This window comes from Acomys minous (assembly GCF_964271855.1).
Source record: "Acomys minous genome assembly, chromosome: 4".
Lineage (NCBI taxonomy): Eukaryota > Metazoa > Chordata > Mammalia > Rodentia > Muridae > Acomys > Acomys minous.
Window position 1 is genome coordinate 8,851,138 of NC_140486.1, and position 22,314 is coordinate 8,873,451.

General features: G+C 49.2%; 1 protein-coding gene across 1 annotated transcript in view; it reads right to left on the reverse strand.

The window, feature by feature from the left end:
- The window catches only part of PARD6G (par-6 family cell polarity regulator gamma), a 62,821-nt gene extending 42,569 nt beyond the window's left edge, over positions 1-20,252 (reverse strand). Inside the window, exon 1 of the mRNA XM_084779564.1 lies at positions 19,998-20,252. Within this exon, the coding sequence (XP_084635690.1) occupies positions 19,998-20,069 (72 nt within the window). The 5' untranslated portion in view covers positions 20,070-20,252. The remainder of the gene's footprint in view (positions 1-19,997) is intronic.
- Between the last annotated feature and the right edge of the window lie 2,062 nt (positions 20,253-22,314).

The following is a 22,314-nucleotide window of genomic DNA, read 5'->3' on the forward strand; positions in this document are numbered from 1 at the left end:
AGCAGATGGTGCTTGGCATTGCCAGTCACTGGGGAGATGTGGATGAAAAAGCCTGGGGCCGCTTTCTCAAGCCCGAGTCCTCCGGAGAGCACACGGCTGTCCTTTCTTCAACATCTCTCCCAGCTGTCTGCATTTTCACCTAGGCATGCACTGCCTCTTTACTAGTGAACTTCAACCTTGAAAAAGACTATAGGAGTCACTCCTATGGTTCCGAAGGGGGTCCTCCACAGGGCCACTGAACGGAAGGAGGTGAGGGCTGGTGAGGGCTCCTTAGTTCATTGGGGGGAGGGGGGGGGAGCGGGCGGGATCCCTTCAGGAGACCCCAGATGTTTCTTTTTGTTTTCTGGCTCATCGGGTAAGAGGTTTACCCTGACAGGTGCTCCTGCCATCAGTGCTGCTTTGCTACAGGCTCAGAGCACTATTTTGGATCAGAACTTCCAGGATCACAAGCCAAAGTGAACCCTCCTCTGAGTGATTTGCCTCAGGTATATTGTGGCGGTAGTAGAAATCCAGCTAATAAGTGACCGCTTCGAATCTATTTGGATGCTATGATTAAGAAAAAATGGTCACACCATCCTAGTGCAAACGTGGAGGAGTATGAAGCCTCATACAGTGTTGGAAGAGTTTCGTGGTTGGCAAGCAGTTTGGCAGTTCCTCAAAGTGTTGAACAGATTTGCTACATGAACGGCCATTTCCCTCCCAGGTGTATAATCAAAGAGATAAATACATGTGTCTATGCAAAAACAAAAAACAAGCTGGGCGTGGTGGCGCACGCCTTTAATCCCAGCACTCCGGAGGCAGAGGCAGGCGGATTGCTGTGAGTTCGAGGCCAGCCTGGTCTACAAAGTGAGTCCAGGACAGTCAAGGCTACACAGAGCGACCCTGTCTCGAAAAACAATAACAACAACAACAACAACAAAACAACAAAACAAAACAAACAAACAAGACAAAGCAACTTGTACACAAATGTTTATAGCAACATTGTTTTCAAAGTGAAAGCAGCATGTGTCCAGTTGTCTGACAGGGCATACATACAACGCATGTTATATGCTTATATCTAGACTTGTTCAGTGATGAACGAATGAAGCATCAATGTATGCTACAACAATCAAGGAACTTGAAAATATTAAGAAGAAAAAGCAGGAACGAAAGGCCATTTATTGCACATTGTACTTAGACATTATGTCTAGGACAGGCAAATCAGTACAGATAAAAAGTGTATTATGGAAATGATGTGGGCTGAAGGGCAAAAAAAATTAAGAGTAGGGCTCTGTCTGGGTGAAGAACGTGTTCTAAAAATAGATAGTGGTAATGACTGTACGACTCTGAGACTATATTAAAAACCACTGAATTTTACAATTTATAGGTGTGAATTTCATTCCATATTAATTATAGTGTCTATGGCTGTTATTTAGAAGAGTTCACCTTAAAGATTATGTCTGTAAAACAGCCAATTGGAAAGGCTCATTGGAAGCTATGATTAGGAACATGGGAGTCTGTAGGGAGGCGCTGGACAGGCACCCCACACAGAGGCTCTGGTTCTGATTCAGTAAACAGGAGGCCCCATGAGACTGGGGGTCTAGCACCTGTCAGCCTGTGATTAAGAAAACTTGTATTGCTGGGCGTAGTGGCACATGCCTTTAATCCCAGCACTTGGGAGGCAGAGACAGGCGGATCACTGTGAGTTCGAATCCAGCGTGGTCTACAAAGTGAGTCCAGGACAGCCAGGGGTACACAGAGAAACCCTGTCTGGAAAAAAACAAACAAAACAAAACACACACACACAAAAAAAAAAAGAAAAAAGAAAAAAGAAAAAAAGAAAAAGAAAAAGAAAAAGAAAAGAAAAGAAAGAAAGAAAAAGAAAACTTGTGCTGTTAAAAGATCAGGGAAGGCCAGGCCCTGTGACTGCTGGGCTTTGGAAGGAGGTATGGCCTGTGAGGCTTGGGCCAGCTCAGCTGGCAAGGCCAGCTTTTCCAGTCTGAATGGGTCCTAAGGTGTTGAACGGAAAGGAGGTCAGAGGACAGGTGCTCTGACAGGGTGGGGCTTGCCTTTTCCCTCACACTCCTGTCTCCACCCTGACCCCACACTGCAAATGTTCCTCTGGTCTTCTCTAATTCAGAAACTAAGTTTATACAAACGGTGTTTCTGGAGTCATAGGGCTCCGGTCATTTACGTTTATTTTCATTATTTAAGACATATCACCATTGCCACTGCAATTCCCTACTTTCCGAGTTAAAAGACACTATTGTGATTTTATTTTTCTTGATACTTCGAAGGATATGTAAATTTACTATATAGTCAAACGCAGAGTCATCTTCATATGGGTCTTACCGTCAGCAATGTGGTGTGTTCATTCTTCAAGTCTGCTCAGCTAGCTTTATTGCCTCAATTAAATTGTAAGCTTCCTGCCTCTCAGGGGAAGCCTCCAAGCCACTACAGTGATGGCTCAGAGAGCGTGAGAGACTCTACCAAGGCCACCAAGTGACTTGATTCCAGGCTGACTGGCTGGAAGTGGGGCCCTTAATTCTTGGCTCTCACTTTGTGGTTCTTTCTGAGGCATTAGCTGCGGCCACTGGTCACCGACAACGCATGTATTTCTCTCACTATAGAAAACAGTGGTTTAGAAAACAATCTAAACATGGCCCCTTAGGTTCATGAGTTAGAGGCTGAGTTGCCAATTGACAGGGTTTTTAAAGATGACTGATATAACCAGACATGAGCCTGCTTGGGGGACAGACCATTGAGAGCGTGCCTTATAACCAGACATGAGCCTGCTTGGGGGACAGACCATTGAGAGCGTGCCTTATAACCAGACATGAGCCTGCTTGGGGGACAGACCATTGAGAGCGTGCCTTATAACCAGACATGAGCCTGCTTGGGGGACAGACTATAGAGAGCATGCCTTATAACCAGACATGAGCCTGCTTGGGGGACAGACCATCGAGAGCGTGCCTTATAACCAGACATGAGCCTGCTTGGGGGACAGACCATCGAGAGCGTGCCTTATAACCAGACATGGTTTTGGGCAAACTCACAGAAACCAGTTTCATTGAAGAAACCTTCTGAAGAAGGGCACTCTGGTATCTGGTGCTGCCCCCAGGCACATCCTGGAGACCACAGGATTCATGTGTGTCTGAGCCCAGGGTGTCCCTGCTGGAGCAAAACCTCAGTCTAGGCTGGCTCTCAAGGGTTCCATTGATGCATGACTGATGGAGACCTCATATGCCATACAGAAATGCCCAATGGATATGGCCAAGGAATGCCTCTCCCAGGTGTGTCTAACAAGCACACCTCTTTAAAATTAAGATCACGTAGTATGTGGTTTGCTTTTCTTTATGGTTTCAGTAGGGACACAGGCACATAATTCTAAACTCAAAAGGGATTCAGGAGCCCCTGCCACTCATGTCCTCTTCCTCAGGCAATCAATGATTGCAGCTTTGATGTGGTCTTCAAAAGAGTGTATGCAAAGAAGGGTAAACACATGTGAACTGCATGACTTCCTTCCCTCTCCTCCCCCTAAACACTGTCTTGGTGTACAGTACTGGCTGGTCTTGAACTTGTGACTCTCTTGCACCCACCTCTGGAATCCTGGGCTTAAGGCACCAGCCATCTCACCCAGTCTTCTTTTCTAAACAATAGAGGCAAACTATCTATCCATAAGGCTGCAGCATGTGAAAACGTTTCTTTGCCCGGGGTTATGGTGTATGGAGGAGATACCCCATTACAGATGCTCTTCAACCTGAAGAGGGTTACTTTTACTTGGTTGCTGGCTTCCTACGGTGGCCACTGGGCAGGATGCCATCTGTCTCATATTGGCTGGTGAAAGTTTGCTGAAGATGTGGGTGTCAATGAACAGTCTATACCAGCCAGAACTGGCTCTGAGACAGGTGGACCTGCCAAACCCAAGCAGTCACATGTTTTAAAAAGCTAATCTATATTAGGAAGTAGCAGGAACTGCCCTAACTCACCATTGACGAGAAGCCTTTACTGAACTAATGAATTAAGTCTACTAATGAGCTTTAATCCAAAAAGTCAATATAAGCCTGTAAGCTGGCTCTGGCTTAGGAGGTCATAAAGTTGTGAAAGTTGTGAAGCAGGTCCACGTTTCTCACAGGCAATGGGTTCCACTAGCCCTGGTGGGTGCACATGAATTTCCCAAATTCTCTACCCTTCCAAAGCCACATGCCAACCAACATGCTGGCAAAACCAAAGAGGCAATGTTTCAAAGAATAACTGTAAATTCAAGAATAAGAAACGAAGCCAAGTGACTACAGCTGTACCTCCTAGCTGCCAGAAGGCACTGGGTACTCACCTGAATAAAATAAAATTTAAAAAAAAAAAAAAGGCTTTGCTTCCAAGAATTACCCAAGAAGGAAACGGTGTGAATTAATCACCGTGGCATATTCATTTGCTTTTGGCCAACTCGGGTGGCAGCCCCAGTTCACCAAGACCTGTGGCCTGTATCATACACAGGGACTCTCTCGAGAACTCTGAGGCTCTGCCACAGTTCTGGCCTTCTGAGCAGACATTAGGAAGAGAGCACCTGAGGATGCATCATCAAAGGGCAGCTCAGGAAGTACTGGGCCATAGGGCTGAAGGGAAGCCAGGACACCATCACAGAATGTCTTTTTTGGGGGGTGTGGGGACTACATTTTTCTTTATTTGAACTTCAAACAAATGTAGGAGCTTACTCACTGGACCAATTTCTTCTTGTGTTGTGCTTCAGCATCCCACAAGAAAACAGTCTCCATTTTAACCACTAAAGGATACAACAGCATCCAAAAAAGATTTACTGGATGATCAAATAAGAAATGATGCACCGCATAGCCCTGCTTTCATTCATCCAGTGAATATTCTTTGTTTTTCGAGACAGGGTTTCTCTGTGTAGATTTGACTGTCCTGGACTAACTTGGTAGACCAGGCTGGCCTCAAACTCACATCGATCCGCCTGCCTCTGCCTCCCAAGTGCTGGGATTAAAGGTGTGCGCCACCACACTCGGCTTCCAATGACTATTCTTCAGGTATATTTGTGCACAGATTCCAGCCAACACATGCAGAACATGAGAGGGCCCAGGAAATGCCTGCCCTCAGGACACCTGTACCCTACAGAAGGTGGGAGAAAATAGCCAACTCTGCAGTGAGTTAGGAGCCAGTAAGAATCATGGGAAAAACAGAAGTGGGGGAACTCTGGTTGTCAGAGTCACATGTGATAGAGCACTGTGTCAGCCCACCCCCCCCCCCTAAAGCTGGTTCTGCCTGGGATGGCTCAGGCTCCGAGTTCTCCACAGCTGCTTCTCCAGGAAGGAGTCTATACTCCCAACCTGTGGCCTGCTCTTTGGCCCTGTTTTTCCGGTAGCCTTAGCTTTGGTCTCAGCAGACTGTTCCTGTAAACCATGGCCTCATCTGTCTCTCACATCTGCGACAGGGTGTTGCTCACAATGTCCGGATTGCCCAAGACGGCTGAAATGCTGCCTGCTTGTGAACACCCTCTCTGGCTCCCTGTAGCCTGGAGTGCCACTTTCACTACCCTCCTTCCTTTCTACCTCTGAGAGTCCTAGATAGGTTTTCTCTGAATGAGATTATTCTCCTTGTATTTTTGTTCGCAGCCATGGAGCAGAAGGGATGTTGGGCTAGCTGGAATGGCTCTTGCTCACTTGGATACCCAACAGAGCATCAGACGAATAAGATGGCGGAGGTCAGCTGGTCAAGGAGGGCTCTACAGTAGACAGGTGTGGAAATGCCCATGTGTAACCTCGGCCTGGATACGTTGGGGTCGGGCCTCTTTCCTCTCCAGCATGCAGGGCCTAGAAACTAAACTCTGATTCAACCACCTAAGATCCAGAGACTTCTAGCACCTCACAGAGGGACTCCCAGCAGCCCAGCGCCTCTCAGAGGTACAGGGGCGTGCAAGGTAATTGAGAGAGGGGAAAGGGCCTGACTGTGCCACCAACTACTCTGGACTGGGTGGGAAGGGGTGGGGGAGCACCTTGAAGACCCCCCCACACCTGGAGGGACCCCTGTGGTTCTCATTCTGTCCCCCCCCTTCCCCCTCCCCCCCCCTAAGGCCAGAGCAGAGGCTGGACTCACCATCTTGAACTAGGTTTATTATAAATGAAAAGCTCTTCCATCTTTCTACACAAGAATAACCCCGTAACCAAGCAAAATCCGTCCTGCACCTCGGCAGGCTGCTCCCGCCCCAACCCTACAAGGCCTTGTCCTGCGAGGCCCCACCCTGTAGGGCTGAGCTGTACCAAGGCCCTGCTCTACAGCCCCTTCTCCCTCAGGCCTCTCTTGGCGAGACCTGCCCTCATGGGCTCCGCCTTGCACAGGTACTCTCCTACAGGGCCTGCAAATGAGCCCTGGAAATCCCCACAAAGAACACTCACCCAAAATATTCACAGCAACGAGAAATGGCATCCGTGAGTGAGCAAACACACACAGCAGACCAAAACAGCCACAGCCACAGACGGAAAGACCAGGTAAAGCCAAAGAGAAGTGATGTTTTAAAAAGGCTTTAAGAATTCAGGAACTTCTTTACAATATGTGAGAACAACGGAACTCGGTGCTGAATCTGCCCTGTGGTTCCGATTGGGTCAAAAATATTTTGACACAAAACAACAAAGGAGCGAATCTTGGCCTAAGGATCTCTGGGAGAGAAGTCCAGCACACCAGGCAAGTTGGCCTGCTGGTCCCAGGCATGGTTTTAGGGTACACTGGCTCCTGCATGGACATGACCTTGAGCACACAGCATTAGCACCCTGGTCTAAGGGGACAATGCAGCTTCACAGAGTCAAAATGAAGGTACATCTTCCTTCTTCATTCAGGATAAACGTCAGGATCGCAGGCTGGTCTTGAGTTTGCTACATAACCAAAGATGACCTTGGAGAACTAATCCTCCCTCCTCCACAGGCCAATGCTAGCACTGCAGCCGTGTGCCATGCCTGCGTTAGGTGGTGCTAAGAATCAGACCCAGGTTTCCCAGCAATGCTGTGCAATCATTCTGTCACTCCAGCTGTCCCTAGCCCTCAGCTGTCCTCTCGAGACTGACGACCAGGACCGTCAACAGTTACGGTCTACTTTTCAGTGTTTGTTCATTCGGGAATATTCCACACAATGCCTGCTAGGGCTGGGCCTGAGCTGGGGTGAGTCTACGGTGCTGAAAAGACTCACCTGCCTTCATGTGGCTGCAGGTTTGCTGACCAGCAGGAAATCAGGCAGCAGTCACACGTGCAGCGCGTAATTACACACTGAGAAATGCTAGGGGAGTGACTGAGAACCCAGGCCTTAATTTAAATTGGGTGTGGAGTAACGAAATCATCAGGTAAGGAGATAGGAGAATACACATTTCATCTGCGGTGCAAGTAGAAGGGCAGCTCGGGTCAGACACAGGGGCCCCTGCCCTGTGCAAGGTGCTGAAGGGCAAGGATAGACTAGGAAGGCAGGCACTAGCACAAGCTGAGGGCCTCTGCTGTCTCTGATGGCCCCACTATTTATGGAAATGGGTCCCATCTTCACAACACCTAAGGGCAGAGGAAGGAGCTAGGCACGGCCAATGATGCCTCCACCCAGGTTATGGCAGAGATTTGCCTTGGACTGTTAGAGACATGGTCAGAACAGGATTTGTAAAGCGAGATAGAAAACCTGGGCCAACTTGAATGGGGGTGAGATGCTGGGTGGATAGATGACAGACAGACAGACAGACAGATGCACACACACATACAGATAGAGATAGAGGCATAGATAGATAGATAGATAGATAGATAGATAGGTAGATAGATATTGATACATACAGACAGACAGACAGACAGACAGACAGACAGACAGACAGATGGGAGATAATAGATAGTATAATATAGATGATGCTCTGGATGACATCCTGGGATACAACTTAGAATCAGGCCATAAGTCTGTGAGTCAGGCAGGGTGGTGCTTGGTCTTTTCCTGTGCTCTGTCCTCCCACTGCCATCCAGGGTGATGATGGCACAACCGTCACACCTGCTTTACTGCCTGGACCAGCACCACAGGGTGCATGAGACTACCCAGGGTGACTTCTCACTGGTGTGGGCTCTGTCTGGAAGGCCATGCATCTCTGAGGCTCACACAGGTACTGTATATTGGGGACGCGGCGCAGGCAGGACTGTAGGCCAGAGACAAACGAGCATGACAGAGATGGCAAAGTGACTGCCAGGCAGCCTATGTGTACTCTTCAATCCTGACAGCCAGTCTACTCAGTTAGGTATCACTGCCCAGGCCAGTTTTGCAAGCCAGGAGGTCTCGACCCATGTCAGCTAGCCTGCATAGCAGATACTGACATTACGATCCACAACAGTGGCAAAATCACAGTTATGAAGTAACAATGAAAATAACTTTATGAATGGGAATCACCACACGTGAGAGACTGTATCAAAGGGTCGTGGCATTAGGAAGGTTGAGGACCGCTGACCTAGAGGGATTCAATGACCCGCTCAGTAATAAGCCTAGGAATGAAGAAGCCGAGGCCAAATTACAGGAAGGACTGAGACGATTGCAATGGGACCGTCTGAGACAAGGTAGACAAGGTGAGAAGAGAGCTCTGAAGCAATGGGTAGAAAGGGTCCCAGCGAGGAGGTAGGCTGCTTGGTGGCTGGGTAGATGGAGTATAAATGTAGCTGCTCATCTGTTTTCACCTCCTCGGGACTTTCCTGAACTGTAAATCTACAGGGAGAACCCTGGCTATAGAGGAAACAGTCTGGCCTACGCTTATAAAATGTGGAAGAGTCAGGCCTTTGGCGGCTGGGAGCTGCACAGGGGGAGCTGGCTGGTCCTAGTGACTCACGACACAGGTTCAGACAATAGAGTCGAGTTGGAAAGCACCACACTCAAGAGTCCATCAGCTCTCAGGCCTGCTCCCCATGCTGGCTTCATAGCCCTGGGCAGTATACTGCCATGTCTCTGTGTCTGAGGCTCCTTGATAAGCAGGCGTGAAGAACTGCTCTTTGCAGGAGCTGTGTGAGGACCCAAAAGGCTCGTGCTGTGCTCACAGTGTGGGAGGAGAGGCCAGACACCTGGAGCAGCTCAGCTCGCACTCTGCAGGCCTGAGAAGCTGAACAGCATCTCGGGGCTCTCACAGGGTTGTCACTCAGCCATCCTCGTGAGCCAAACCTGCGAACTTTGGCAGCATTCAGGACAGACCGTCTGGGGATGCTTATGCTATGGGCCGGGCAATGCTCTCCATCAGCTGAACTGAATCTCCTAACGTCTGAGGAATACCCTGGCTTATTAGGCCTGTTCCTCTGTTGCTGTAAAGTGGCTATTCTTCAGGGCCATTTTTCAAAACCAAACAACTTTTTGTTGTTGTTGTTGTTGTTAGTTTTTAAATAATACCACAAGAGACAGGAGCTTGCAGCCTTGGGTGGGTACTAGCCTTTCCTCCCAGCTGTGTGACTCAATGGGCCTCTGCTACATGACCTGACTCTGTCAGGGTCAGAGGGCCCAGTAGTACTCGCAGTAGCACTTCTGCACAGAGTCCACTGAAGTACTGCTGAAGGAAAAGGGTGATGCTCCGAGCCTGTGTTCCTGGTCTGTGCTCCCTGCATCCGCCAGACACACTGCACACAGGCCTGAAGCACCCATGCTGTGCTAACAGGCAGGATCAAAGGCTCAGGCTACCGAGGGATGGGGATCTCACAGGATACAGGAGGCCATTTAGGAAGCAGCCCAGCCCTGAGCACATGTCCGGGAGACAGCAGGGTGGGAGGTGGGTGGATACCGACCTCAGCAGGCAGGTGCTGTGTGTTTCCCAGGAAGGAGAGCCATGGCTCAGGGAACTGGCTGGTTCAGGATGATGTTGCAACTCCAATTCTGGACTTGAACACACAGGGCTTAATGGTTTTGTCATGAGTTCATGTCCTCCTTGATGAGCCTCGGGGTCCACATTGCCACAGTGGAAACACAGTACTGTGGAAGGTGTTTCGAGCGTCAACAAAACCCTGTGTGCCAAGTGCCCAGAATGAGGCCTGACACAGATGTTACCCAAGGCTAAACCACCAGACTCACTCACGCCAGTGCGAAGGTGCTACCGTACTACACTTTGCACATGCTGGTGTGTCTGTGTGACAGCTTCTCCCACAGGCTTGCTTGTGCTTCTGGAGCAGAATTTATCCACCTAAGCAACAGGTGCTCATCTTGGGCCCGGCTGTGCCTACCACCTGGACTGAGAAAGGCACCTCTGTGTCCTGCCCAGCTCCATCCAGCAGGCTCGCAAGCCTACGAAACAGCGGTAGGTCAGGCAACTGCCTGCTCAGACTCAACAGGGTCACTTTCTAGCGAACACTCCTATCTCTAACAAAGGAGCATGTATACACAGCGGTTACACAGACTGGGCACATAAGGTGGCTCCACACAGGCTCTGAGGTCCAACATCAACTTCTCAGGCTCAGCCTCAGGGAGAAACTGCATCTGCCCCTCTCTTTTCTCATCTCTGTCAGCAATGGTGCTGACAGGCCTCGGGGGTTGTCATGAGCAGGTGTACCTCCTCTGCCCTGCAGGCAAAGAGGCTTATTTGCCCCATAGCAACACCCTGCTATTTCAGAACACTGAGGGAGTCAGGCCACATTGGCTATCGGGGGTGGGGGCAGCTAGTAGCTTAGGCCCTTGAGGCATAGAGAGCAGGATACTAATATTAACTTTCGTTGCTAAATTCCTCTACAACAGCTGACCACCTAGAAAACGACAGCACACATGGCCCTCAAAGTTCTCTTTCATAATAGCACCTCTGAGCATCTTTCTATAGTGTCATATGCGCCTCTCAAAAAGGTACCTGAAGGGAGGCTTCTGGGCCTGGGTACCTTTTTTTATTAATTTTTAAATTTTTTTACATATACATTTATATTATTATACATATATACAACAAACTACCTACAGCAAGAAGAACCATGAATCAGTCAGGAATTATGTAAATGTTACATTCTTAGTGTTTTGGCTATTTATACTTGGCAGTCTTGAAGGAAACATCTTTCCTATCTTGGTGCATCTAAAATTCTGAGTGTAAATCAATATCTATCATATCTCATCATTATCAACTTAAAACATCTCTCTAGACCTAAAAACATCTTAACCCCTAAACAACTAAGCTTCATTGTAAAACTAAACTATCTGGCCTTCAACTCCATCAGAGACTTGAGAAAGAATAAAATTGATTACCTGAATATACAGGCAGTGCAGGTTAGAAGCTTCCGAAATGAGAGGATGACAGACAGTTTGCTACCTAAACAGTCACCCAGAACTCTCTATAACGTTGGAGCATCATCTTCAGCCTTCTGGCCCAATATATCTGACAGACATATTTGTGAGGACTTGCTTACCCTGTCTTGGCAGAGTTTGGGGCCTGGGTACCTTTGTCTCATTTGTTTGGTCTGAGAGGCATAGGCAGTGGCAGAGGCAAAGAGGGAGGTCTGCCATTGTGGAATGTTAAACCTAGCTTTGACAAGCATATCCATATGACAAACTGAAAAAAACAGATGTATTTACTCAACAGCCAGGACTCTGAAGAGGAGCAGAGAAATCCCATGATGCTCTGTGGACTCACAAGACATGGAGTCTCAACCCCCTCACGTGCGATTAAATGAGAAAACGCTCCACCCTGTGGTGAGGTGAAAGTGGAGTGCAAGATTTTGGCTCTATAGGTTCTGTGGCAAAGCAAGCATGAGGCTGCTATGGCGTCTTCATTCCAAACACACTACTTCCCCATACGTGACGAACAAATACCTCAGCGGTGGCCTATGATCTGCTGTGTGTGGCCCAGTCTAATCCTCAGTCATCTCAGTCACACTCAGCCACAATACCCAGCCCACCACAGGGGTCTCTGAATGACCTGGAGCCGTAAACTAATGGGAAACCAAGAAATGCAAGCGCAGGAACAACCATTCAGCCACAGCGAGGCTTTACACAGCCGCTTCACTCATACATGCGCAGTGGGTACCCCAAACTCTGAAGAAAGAGAAAGGGAGAGGGAGAGAGAGAGAGAGAGAGAAAGAGAGAGAGAGAGAGAGAGAGAGAGAGAGAGAGAGAGAGAGACTTTTCTTGATTGACTTTGATTAACCCACAAATACCTAATGAGCCCTGGTTCAGTTCTTCAGAGCAGCAGAACTGTGGCGCTTCAGACAGACAAAATCCTGAAGAGAAGTAAAACCCGCCAGCACACACACAGCACGGCCGTCTTACACATCTGGAGGACCCTAGCCTTAACCCGTGCCACACTACCTGGCACTGCCTTGGTTTGCTGGAAGATCACAGAATGGGTCAGGGTAGCAGACAAGCTACAAACTGGATGTAGGTGGTCCACACAGGAAGTCCTGCAGTCACAGTGAGACGTTACACAGTGGGTACTTTCAGATTTTGTAAGTAAATAAAGCAAGCTTTCGCCTCACCCAAGTAAAACACTATACTCCACCCTATCTCCTGACAGGGCGTTGAGGTAGGGGTGGGGTGGGACCCAACCTAACTTTCAGAGCCAAAGGCCTAAGGAGAAGTCAGGAGGAGGCAGCCACAAATCACTGCCAACACACCAGCCACAGGGAGAAGCAAGGCCCCTCTTATCTCTGAGGGGTGGGCCTGACGCAGTGGGTGGATCTGCTGGGGGCACATGGGTCTGGCTGAATCTTGGAGACCCAGTTCTACCCAAATGGAAACCTGGAGATGCCAACATCAGCAATAGCAAAGATGATTTTTTAATTTTTCAAGTTTCTTTGTTTTGTTTAGCTTCTCTTCTCGTCTTGTCCTGTCTCACTAGCATTAGTTATCTTTCCGGGTGCAGGAGAGCTGCTTTGGGCAGAAAGCTTGCTGTCAAGCACACATTTGCCACCTTCAGAAAGTGGAGAGTTTCTAACAAGCCATTGCTGAAGTCGGAGCTGTAAGGAAAATCTGTTTGTTTTCCATCGGAGTCAGTGAGCCTTTATCGCATAGTCCTATAATGCTGAATTATGATTGAGAAATGTCGTGATTTTCCGGACTGGTCTTCTAGAATGCTCAATGTGATGGGGGGTACTAAAGAACTCCAAACACGGAAAAGACCAGAGCCTAACAGCCCAGCTAGTGGATCTTCTAGAAGATACACTATTGTTTTTAAAATTATCAATATGACCTAATAATTGTTTGTTATCAGCACCACTTGTTTTTATTTTATCAATAGGGGGCTAGTTATTGTTTATTATTGTTTCTAAATTATCTGTATTATCAGTATGCCCAGCTAGCAGTCAATCAAGACACAGACATCTGTTATATTTTAAAATAGCCTTAGTTAACTTGGGGCAGGGCAGACATTAATCCTCTAAACTACTTCCTATACTGGGGCAGGTATCATATACCTAATGCCCTGCCATCTGCTTCTAATAATGTCTATCAAGATACCTCCCACCCATAATCCCAAATACTTGCTAATGTTCTTCATCTGAGCGGAATCTCCCATCCATGCCAGCCATGTGCTTTTCTTCCATCTAATCCATGGCAGCCTTCCTTCTCCTCTCTCTCCTTGGTCCTTTTTCTCAGGATCCCCTCTGTCTCTCTAAGCCAAGCCCAGGAACCTTAGCCACACCTATCTTATCTGCCCTGCCCAGGTGGGATGGCTTTTTATTAATTAACATCAAAATACACTAGACCATCCCCCAACAATACACCCTTGGTACAGGGAACCCCCACAGTTGCAAAGAACAGATAAAGGCATTTGGGGGGTGCTGACATGGTGACTGATCCTGCAGATGATAAGACAGCTGGGCTGCTGACCTCCGGCTTCACATAAATGTGACATTGTGGACTGGTGGCACGTCAAATAATAGGACGAAGGACACACACACACACACACACACACACACACACACACACACACACACACACACCACAAGACACACCATGCCCCTTCATCCAAATATTCCCTCATCTGAAAACAACAGACACATGTCTGCTTCCTTGCCTTTGTACCTCAACATGGACTCCACACCTGACACACAGTAGTTGCCCGTAAAAGAGCAAAAACCCCACAAACAAATGAATAGGTGGAGGGCAGGACCGGCATTTTATAACTAGCTACTGAACAGAGGGTTTCCCTTGACAACATGCACCAAGAACCTTCTTCCACAATGCAAGGAAAAAGGAATCTGAAAATCAAAAGACCCATTCTCAGCTGTGCCCACGAGCTCCAGACCTGGAGAACCAGGATTCTCATCCCATATTGGAAACCATAACACCATGCCAGTATCCAGGGGCTCAGGGTCTCTCGTACTAAAGGGGGAAGCTGGCATGTGGTGTCTGTGTCCTGGTCTCGGTTTCATGACTTGACAGTCCCTACGAAGAGCCATGAGCCTTCCCTACTAGTAGCCATAAGTTGCTGTGGCACTGACTGGGTTTCAGAAGCTCTGTTAGAGCCTGGGCAGGGCAAAGATGTCCCTAGGGGTTCAGTGTCCCCTTGTGTATCATTGCAGTGATAGGAGAGCCCATTTTATAGCTTATAAAGGGGATGGATGGATCCTTTCTTGCAATTTCAATGTATTTGGTACCGGGTCTGGCACATATTTCACACATGTATTGGGGATGTTAAATAACTGTTATCTGCTTTAGAATGAGAGCCTTTACATAGAGGGCAGTACCTTATCTGTTCCATGTTTACATCCCCAGTGTGTCCAGTATAGCCTCCCAACAGGGTTTGGAAGTGCGCTGGGAAGAAGTTGAGGGACTGTTAAGGAGTATAGCACCTCCACTTTGGGTCCCTGATTTAAGCCCAAAGGGAGGTGAGGAGCCAGTAGGTGTGTGGGTTTGTCTTATGAGCACAGCTGGGCAAATCCAACTGCGTGCTCTGCTGCCGTCAATTCACGCTCCCTTTGTGTTGGCCCTAAAGGACCAGGAGACCCTTGTAAGCAGGGATGCATCTCCCTTCTGTCAATCCTGATACACGTCACGGATGCTCGAGTGTCTGGGGCCTTTAGAGGTTCCATCTCGCAATTTCTGACACCATTCCCTTCTCTGAATTTAGGAAAACCCAGCCGAGTTTCTGGAATGCCCCAGTTTCCAGGCAATCTTTTGACTACTTAGCAAGATATAGTAGCCTCTGGCCACATACTCAGAAAAAAATGGAAAGCCTTCTGGAGGCAGTGACACCATCCATACTCCCCAAACTAACATGCCACCTGGGTCCCTGTCAAGTGCCTCTTCTGAACGCAACTCCTCAGATTGAGTCCCAGAACCTGTTGAAACACATACGTGCACAAATACAACAAACCAGAATCTCAAAAGGGTGTAGCTGACACACAGGTGAGTCAAACCGTGTCCAGGCAGTTCTCAACTGGCCCACAGGAGGCAAGTCCTCAGTCATCCAACAGGGAGGCCTGGCCCAGCTTCCATCCCACCCGCTGCCTCATGCCAGGTGGAAGGGTGGGTCCCCGCAGGGCTATGGCAGCCAACTCGATCAGCCAGAGATAAGATCCTGGGGATCGGAGGAGACAGGCTGACAGAAGACACTGTGTGCCCAGCTGTCCACAGCGGAGCTTTGCCAGCCAGCACATGATCAGCCAAGCCACCTAGGTGCTCCTCACACACAAGCCCTCCCAGGGGGCCCAGGTTAATGTCTGAGCTAGGCTCTACTAGTGAAAGGACACCAACTCGCCTCAGAACCTGAAAGGTCAGTCTCACCTGCCCTGCTGGGACTCTCATAGTCAACACTTCCCAAAAGTCAGCACAAAGAGAGAGGGAAGAGGATACAGGATAAAGCTAAAAAGCTAAAAAGAGATGGACACCGAGCGTGCTAGCGCAGTTCATCGGCAGCTCCAGAAATATACAAAGTAGAACAAGAGGATATTGCCCTGCTTACATAATCAGAGAAGAATGAGAAAGGGCCCAGAACTTGAAGGAGGGTGGAAAAAAGGAAAAGGGGAGGAAAATGGATGGATATCAAATAGCATGTATAAAATAGCAGAAGGATTTCACAGAACATTTCGAAAAGGTTTGGGTATGAATGACATGTGTGTGTGAGTGCATGCCATGGTGTGCATGCCATGGTGTGTGTGTGTGGCGGTCAGAGAACAACTTTGTGGACTCAGCTTTCTCCTTCCACCTTTATGTGGATTCCAAGGATTGAACTCCGGAGGTCAGGCTTGCTTGGCAAGTCCCTTCACCACAGAGCCACCTCACCTGCCTAAGCACTTACTAATTATGGATTCAAAGCCTTTAAAATGTGCACATCTTCATCTCAAGTAATTTTGACTACAGAAGTCTGTCCTGACTTAATATAACCAATAACTTTCATTTCCCTTATGTTGTATATTCTACATAAGCTTTATATAAATACTTCAGTATGGCTCACAGCACAATTTAGTATAGGAAGGGCAGGAACTCAAACAAAATATTGATTAAATTAAGTATTATTTTGACATGACATGTAATACTATATAGTCATTTTTTTAAAAGTCCTCTAAAATATTAATGGCATGAAGAAACATTTGTAACATACTGCCATATTGGAAGTAGACTACATAATAGGTCTTTGTGATTCTTATTCTAGAAACTATAATGTAATATATGCACATATGCACATGCCATCAGAAGACCAAGAGGCAGCGTTAAGAGAAGCTCATCTGCAGACAGAATCACCAGTGACATTTACCCATCCTCCGGCCCCAAGTTTTTTTTAGGGAGTCACAAACAAAAAAGAAACCTTCAGTCCCAAATAATACAGAGCAGGCCTCGTGGTTGATGCCTTAAAAATGAGTAGAAAAGGGGCCAGACAGAGTGAGCCTGCTTTGGTGTGAGAACCTTCGGGACGGCTTTGCAGAAGGGGCAACAGCCTAGAAAAAGCTCTCCAGTGGGGAAAACCACAGACTCTTGTTGAGGGGCACAGGCCAGAGCAGGTGTGGATTGACACCGCACGGTGTAGAAAAGGCCCTGGAACCATAGCTTAGTTAATTCTGGCATTGGAATGCTACTGAGGTGGGAGGACCTGTTATTCCTTTCAGGTGCTTCAAGCGGAAGATATGGCTGGGGATGTGGAAGAGGCAAGGAGGCTTCACTAGAAGCCTTGCTGAGGGAAAACTGTATCCTTTGAGATGCCCCCAGCGCACCCCCCCCCCCCCGAGAGCAGTGGCCTCTTCCTTGCTATCCTTCAAAGCGGCCTAGGCATCTGCCCTTCTTCCTTTAGTCTGAAACACCCTTTCCTACACACCTCTAGTCTCTCCCTCCTGGCTGCAGGTCGGAGAGCCAAAAAGTCAAAGTGGAATAGGAAGAGCTGGACATCATCGGAAGTGTACTTGGCTCTGGAGAGGAAGAGACCATGAGCTAGAACTAAAGATTTGAGGGACACGTAGGGGCATATGAAATGGGTGGAGCCACCAGGCCAAGAACCTGCACCCTCTACACAGGGACCTGGCCGACCAGGACGATGCCAGCTGTGGCAGCTGATTACTGATAGCAGTTCTGAGAGGATGTGTGGTACTTTTCAGGCAAGGCATCTTACAGTGCTATGAGACCCTGAATGCTGGTGCTGGATGCTTCCAACATGCCCTCACATCCGCTGCATCGTTTCTTCTCAGGAAGTGAGCGCCTCGGCTATAGACCCATGCTGCAGATGAAAAGGCTGAGATAGGGAGACAAAATGATTTGCCTCAAATCCCCCAAACGCAGAGAGGTGGCAAAACTTGGGTGCACTGAGCTCCCTAGACACCGCTTTCCCAAGCAAAACTGTAGTTATACATTCAAGTTGCATGAAGCCCTCGCTGACAGGAGGTTCTGCCTCCAGCACTGTGACGAAAGCCTTTCCCTGAAGAGATGGACTCCACAGGGACACGTATCAACTACAAAGAGGGAGGAGGGTGGGCGGGGCGTGGAAGGAAGAGCCACACGGGACACTCTGGACAAGCCAATGAGTGTGCCAAGTGCTGGGGTGGGGAGTGGAGGACAGCCGGGGCAGTGGGTCAGTGTGGGCCCTCCAAAGTCTCCCTAGCTTGAACAAACTTCAGCTTTAGCATTTACTCCACTCAAGGCAGCAGCATCTGAGCTTGAAACCTAAGGGACACGGAGGGGCATTTCTTCACTGAGCAGAGTTGGAGGAGGCAGTTGGGCTCACAGTCCAGGAAACGGAGGCAGGTGGCCCACTCTCCCCTAAGCCTGCGTGGACCACAGCCCAGAACTGCAGGATGAGGCCCGGTGAGGGCACTTCCTCCAGATCTGTCCCATGGCCTCGCTGTGAGTTTGATAATGGGCCACACACAAGGTACTGAGCACCAGAACCCAGTGTCTGGTGCTTATCAAGCTATACTCGGCCAGGAAGCATCTTTGTGACGCATGGCTGTGCCTTGACTGCGTTGGTGGTCACACACGTGAGCGTGCCTGTATGCTCACACACCCTACTACGGTCCCTTCTAGTCACACAAGAGGTCAACATGGTAGTTGGGCATGGGAAGGTGACCTCAGGTTTCTGTAATTCTCTCTCACATCTGTTTGTGGATGTACAACCATCCAAAAACAGTTTAAAGAAGTGAAGGGGCTGCCACATTACAGCGCTGAGGAAATGGGCAATTATTTCAATCTCCCACTGTAACCGAGGGCCCTGGCTTCACGGCTCCACGAGCCTGGGGATTTGGTTGCACTCCTGAACAACCGAGGGGATGGGTGTGGGGCAAGGGTCACAGTATTATTATTATTTGGAAAGAGAGTATGGTCTCATTATAAGTGAGAGATTCCCTAATGAGGAGGCTCTGCAATTCACCACAGTGGGTCTGCAACAATACCCACTGTTACTGAGGGGCAGCCTCGTCACCAAGACTCTACAGACACCCTGAAAACTCTTACACCAAAGGACTCTTTGGAGCTGGTCAGTAGTCTATCGAGGGCATCATCCACCCATCCTACCCCAGAGACCAGGCAAGTGGATCCCAGGTCTTAGGCCCATAAGAAGCGCTGGGGAGAACTCACCTTCGGTGACCTGGACCATTCAAGCGCCTCTGCCTTCTTCACCCAGAACACCCCAGAAACAAGGCTACTTATCTCTAGTTAGGAAAAGGCTGGAGGGACTTCTCCCACCCGACCCGAGGCAAGAGTAGCTCCTTCTTCATCCACATCATAGACCCTCCTAGACTAAAGCGTCTGCAGTGAAGAAGCCACCGCCCCCGCAGAGGGGAGAAGCGCCAGATCCTATCAGCCAATTATCCAGACACAAGGCTACCCGCAAGTTCGGGCACGCTCTGCCTAGGCACAAGCAGCGGGAGGGGCCTGGGCGCGCCCAGGGGGTCTGAGTCTGCGCCGGGGTCGCGCCCCGTAGCGGATTGTAGACTGGTCTGGGGGGCCGCTCGCCCAGATGAGAGTTTGTGGATCCCTGCACACTAGAGACCCGGAGGATCTAAGCTGGGGGAGCGTCTGGGAAAGATGTCTGGGTAGGAAGGGTGCTCAGGGCTGGGTCGAGGAGGACTGGACCTGGGCCAGGTGTATGATCAAGGGGTCTGGGCCTTGGGGGTAGGAGGGCGCCTAGGTCTCCGGGTCTGGTACCCAACGCCAAACTGGAGGCTGGGCCAGGGCCCTGATTTAGGAGCCGACCGCCAGTCTGCTCCTTTCAGCAAATAGGTGGCGCAGCCAGGCCCCCACTCCTGGTTCTGGCCCCCAAAGACCCCTTCACGCCCCGGATCCCAGCAGTCCTCAGCTTCAAGATCGCCCCGGAAACACAGCCCTCCCCTCCAACGTGTGGCGCGCCCGGGTCGTCTCTAGTTCGTGGAACAAAAGAGCAGCTCTCGTGGAGCGGGTTCAGAGCCTGCACTGACTGTCCCATGGCCCTCGGCAGCGGGGCTTTGTGTTCGCATAGGGAGCAGGGAGGACTGCCGGGCCCCGGAGCACATCCCACAGACATGCACAGAGGCATGCAGAGCCCAAGCTCCAAAGTTGTCGACACCGGCCGCCTCCCACACCGCTCCACTTTCCCTCCGCTGGGTGCCCCATTCATTTGCCACGGGAACCAGCTCAGTCCGCCACGGTGGGCCTCGGGCACTTACCTTGCTCTTGACTTCCACTGCGCTACAGTCATAGAAGCGTAGGGTCTGAGACTTGTGAAAACTCCGGTTCATGATTTCGGCCCCACTCAGCTTCGCTTTCGTCCTCGCCGCTCTGGGGCCACAGAAAGAGTCTCGGCGGAGACGCCCCCCGCCGTCTGCCCGGGCCCGGCGCCGGGCCCGCGCTTGCTAGGGCGCCGGGCTGCACCGTGTGAGGCGGGTCGGAGCTGGGCTGGCCGCGCGCCTCGGGGACTCCAGGGGCCGCGCGCGGGAGGAGCTACAGGACGCCTCCCCGCGCCCCGCCCACAGGGCCCCGCCTCCTGGGCCCCGCCCCAGAGCCCCGCCCCCAGAGCGCCATCAGGACCCGCCCGCGCCACGCCCCCACCTGGTGCCTTTCCAAAGGAAGCCCTGGGCCATTTTCTGAGCTCGAGGGTTTGCTTTCCCCACAGCTGTAGGCCTGGGAAAGGGGTTCTCGGTTGATTCTCTGGAAGCATGCTAATGAGAATCACCTCAGGCCTGACCGGATTGGGCTCCACCTGCCTGCCTTAGTTGCCTGGTTGCAGGTCGTTCTGCCCTTGAGGTGGTGAACTCTTAACTCCCAGTCTAGCACAGGCAGGACAAAGGCGACAGGGTAGTAAAACAATGCCAAACTGTGACAAAGTAGTTAATATTAAAATTAATATGTAGTATTAATAACAAGAACTAAAATCGTTCTTTAAAAAAGCGAGAAAAACACTTAAGGCGGGTTTGAGGAGCCGCGAGGGTTTTTCTAAGACAGCTAGTAGAAAACAGGATAGTTTTGGAGAAAGACCGAACTGATTATTAGTTATATCATAGAAACTTTGTTGATTAAGACCACTTAAAAAGAGGGGAAAAGAAAACCCAAGATAGAGCCTGACTCTTCAAGAGTTTGTAAAGAAGTTGTTAGGGCGAGACAGACAGGCTTTAAAAACTACCTTAGAACGTCTTAAGCATCTTTGTTGTTGCTGCTGTTATTGTTTGTTTGTTTGTTTGTTTGTTTTTGTAATTTGCAAGTTAACAAAGAATTCAAACTTTATCATAAGTCATCGAAAAGGAGTGGAAAATTGAGGCGAAATCATCTGAAGTGGTGCTACTCCAAGATCAGGGAACTAACCTTCGGTACCTTTCATTTCTGTTTACTTTTTGTGTACATTGTAATATTCTTTATAGAATTGTAACCGTACACTTCATCCTGTTTTGCAAGGTGTTGACGTCACCACCTGGCTTATAATGGATGCTTTCATCAGCTGTTTTTAGAGAATGTTCTGAAAGCTGCTTACTGTGTAACAGCTCAGAGCTGCTTGTGTGAATAGAGGTGTCACTTCTAACAGCTCGATTTTATTGGCTACCTTTGCATTTTATACATACTAATATAAGTGCTGAATCCCAGGCTTCCCTTATTTCTGAGGCTTTTTAAGAAATAGTGACTATTAAAATGGAACTATTAGGCCATAAAATGCACATACATCTAAAGCTTTCAATACAGATCGCCACATTGCACTCCTCAAATTTTAGTTTTTATTCTGCTGTGCATTTGTTCTGTTACAGGCAGGCTTTAATGTCAGTGCCTATGGTCACAGAGGCTTTGAGTTTTAATCGTTCTCTTAGAAGAAAGTCCAGATTGTTCAGAAGCCCCTCAGACAGGCAGCTGTGAGGTAAGCCCCCAAGACACCAAGAGATGCTCACCAGAAAGCAGCGCAGACCAGACCGAGCAAGTGCTGCCTCCTCTCAGCCCTCTTCTCTCCCAACCCCTCCCAGTCTCAGAGCGCCTCCTTTCCCCTTCTCTTTTCCTCTTTCACAGGTCTTTACATAACCCCAGCAAGTTTCAAATTAGCTACACAACTGAAGCCGACCTTAAACTTCTCATGTCCTGCCTCTACCTCCACAGTGCCGGGACGACAGGCGTGTGTACGTCCATGCCCAGTTTCATTCAGGCTGGGTATAGAACTCAGGATCTCACGATGGCTTTGTTTGAAGGGATGATTAGTCCAGTCCTATGGGCTTGTGGAGGGTCTGCAGCTTACTGTTCCCTCCCAGAGGGCTGTTCTGTGGGTGGGGGAGGCTCGGGAGCATGCTGAGGGTTGAGTAACCTGAAGGTTAATCCTGGTTGTCAACTTGACTCCATCTGGAATCAACTAAAACACAAGCCTCTTGGCACTCCTATGAGGGATATTGTAAATGTTAAACTTATTCCAAAGTGCTAAATCCACCTATGTTTTGAGGCCTTTAAAAAAAACATTGACTCTTGATTGATTATCTGAGGCAGAAAGACCCACCCTAAATGTGGACAGCAGCTTCT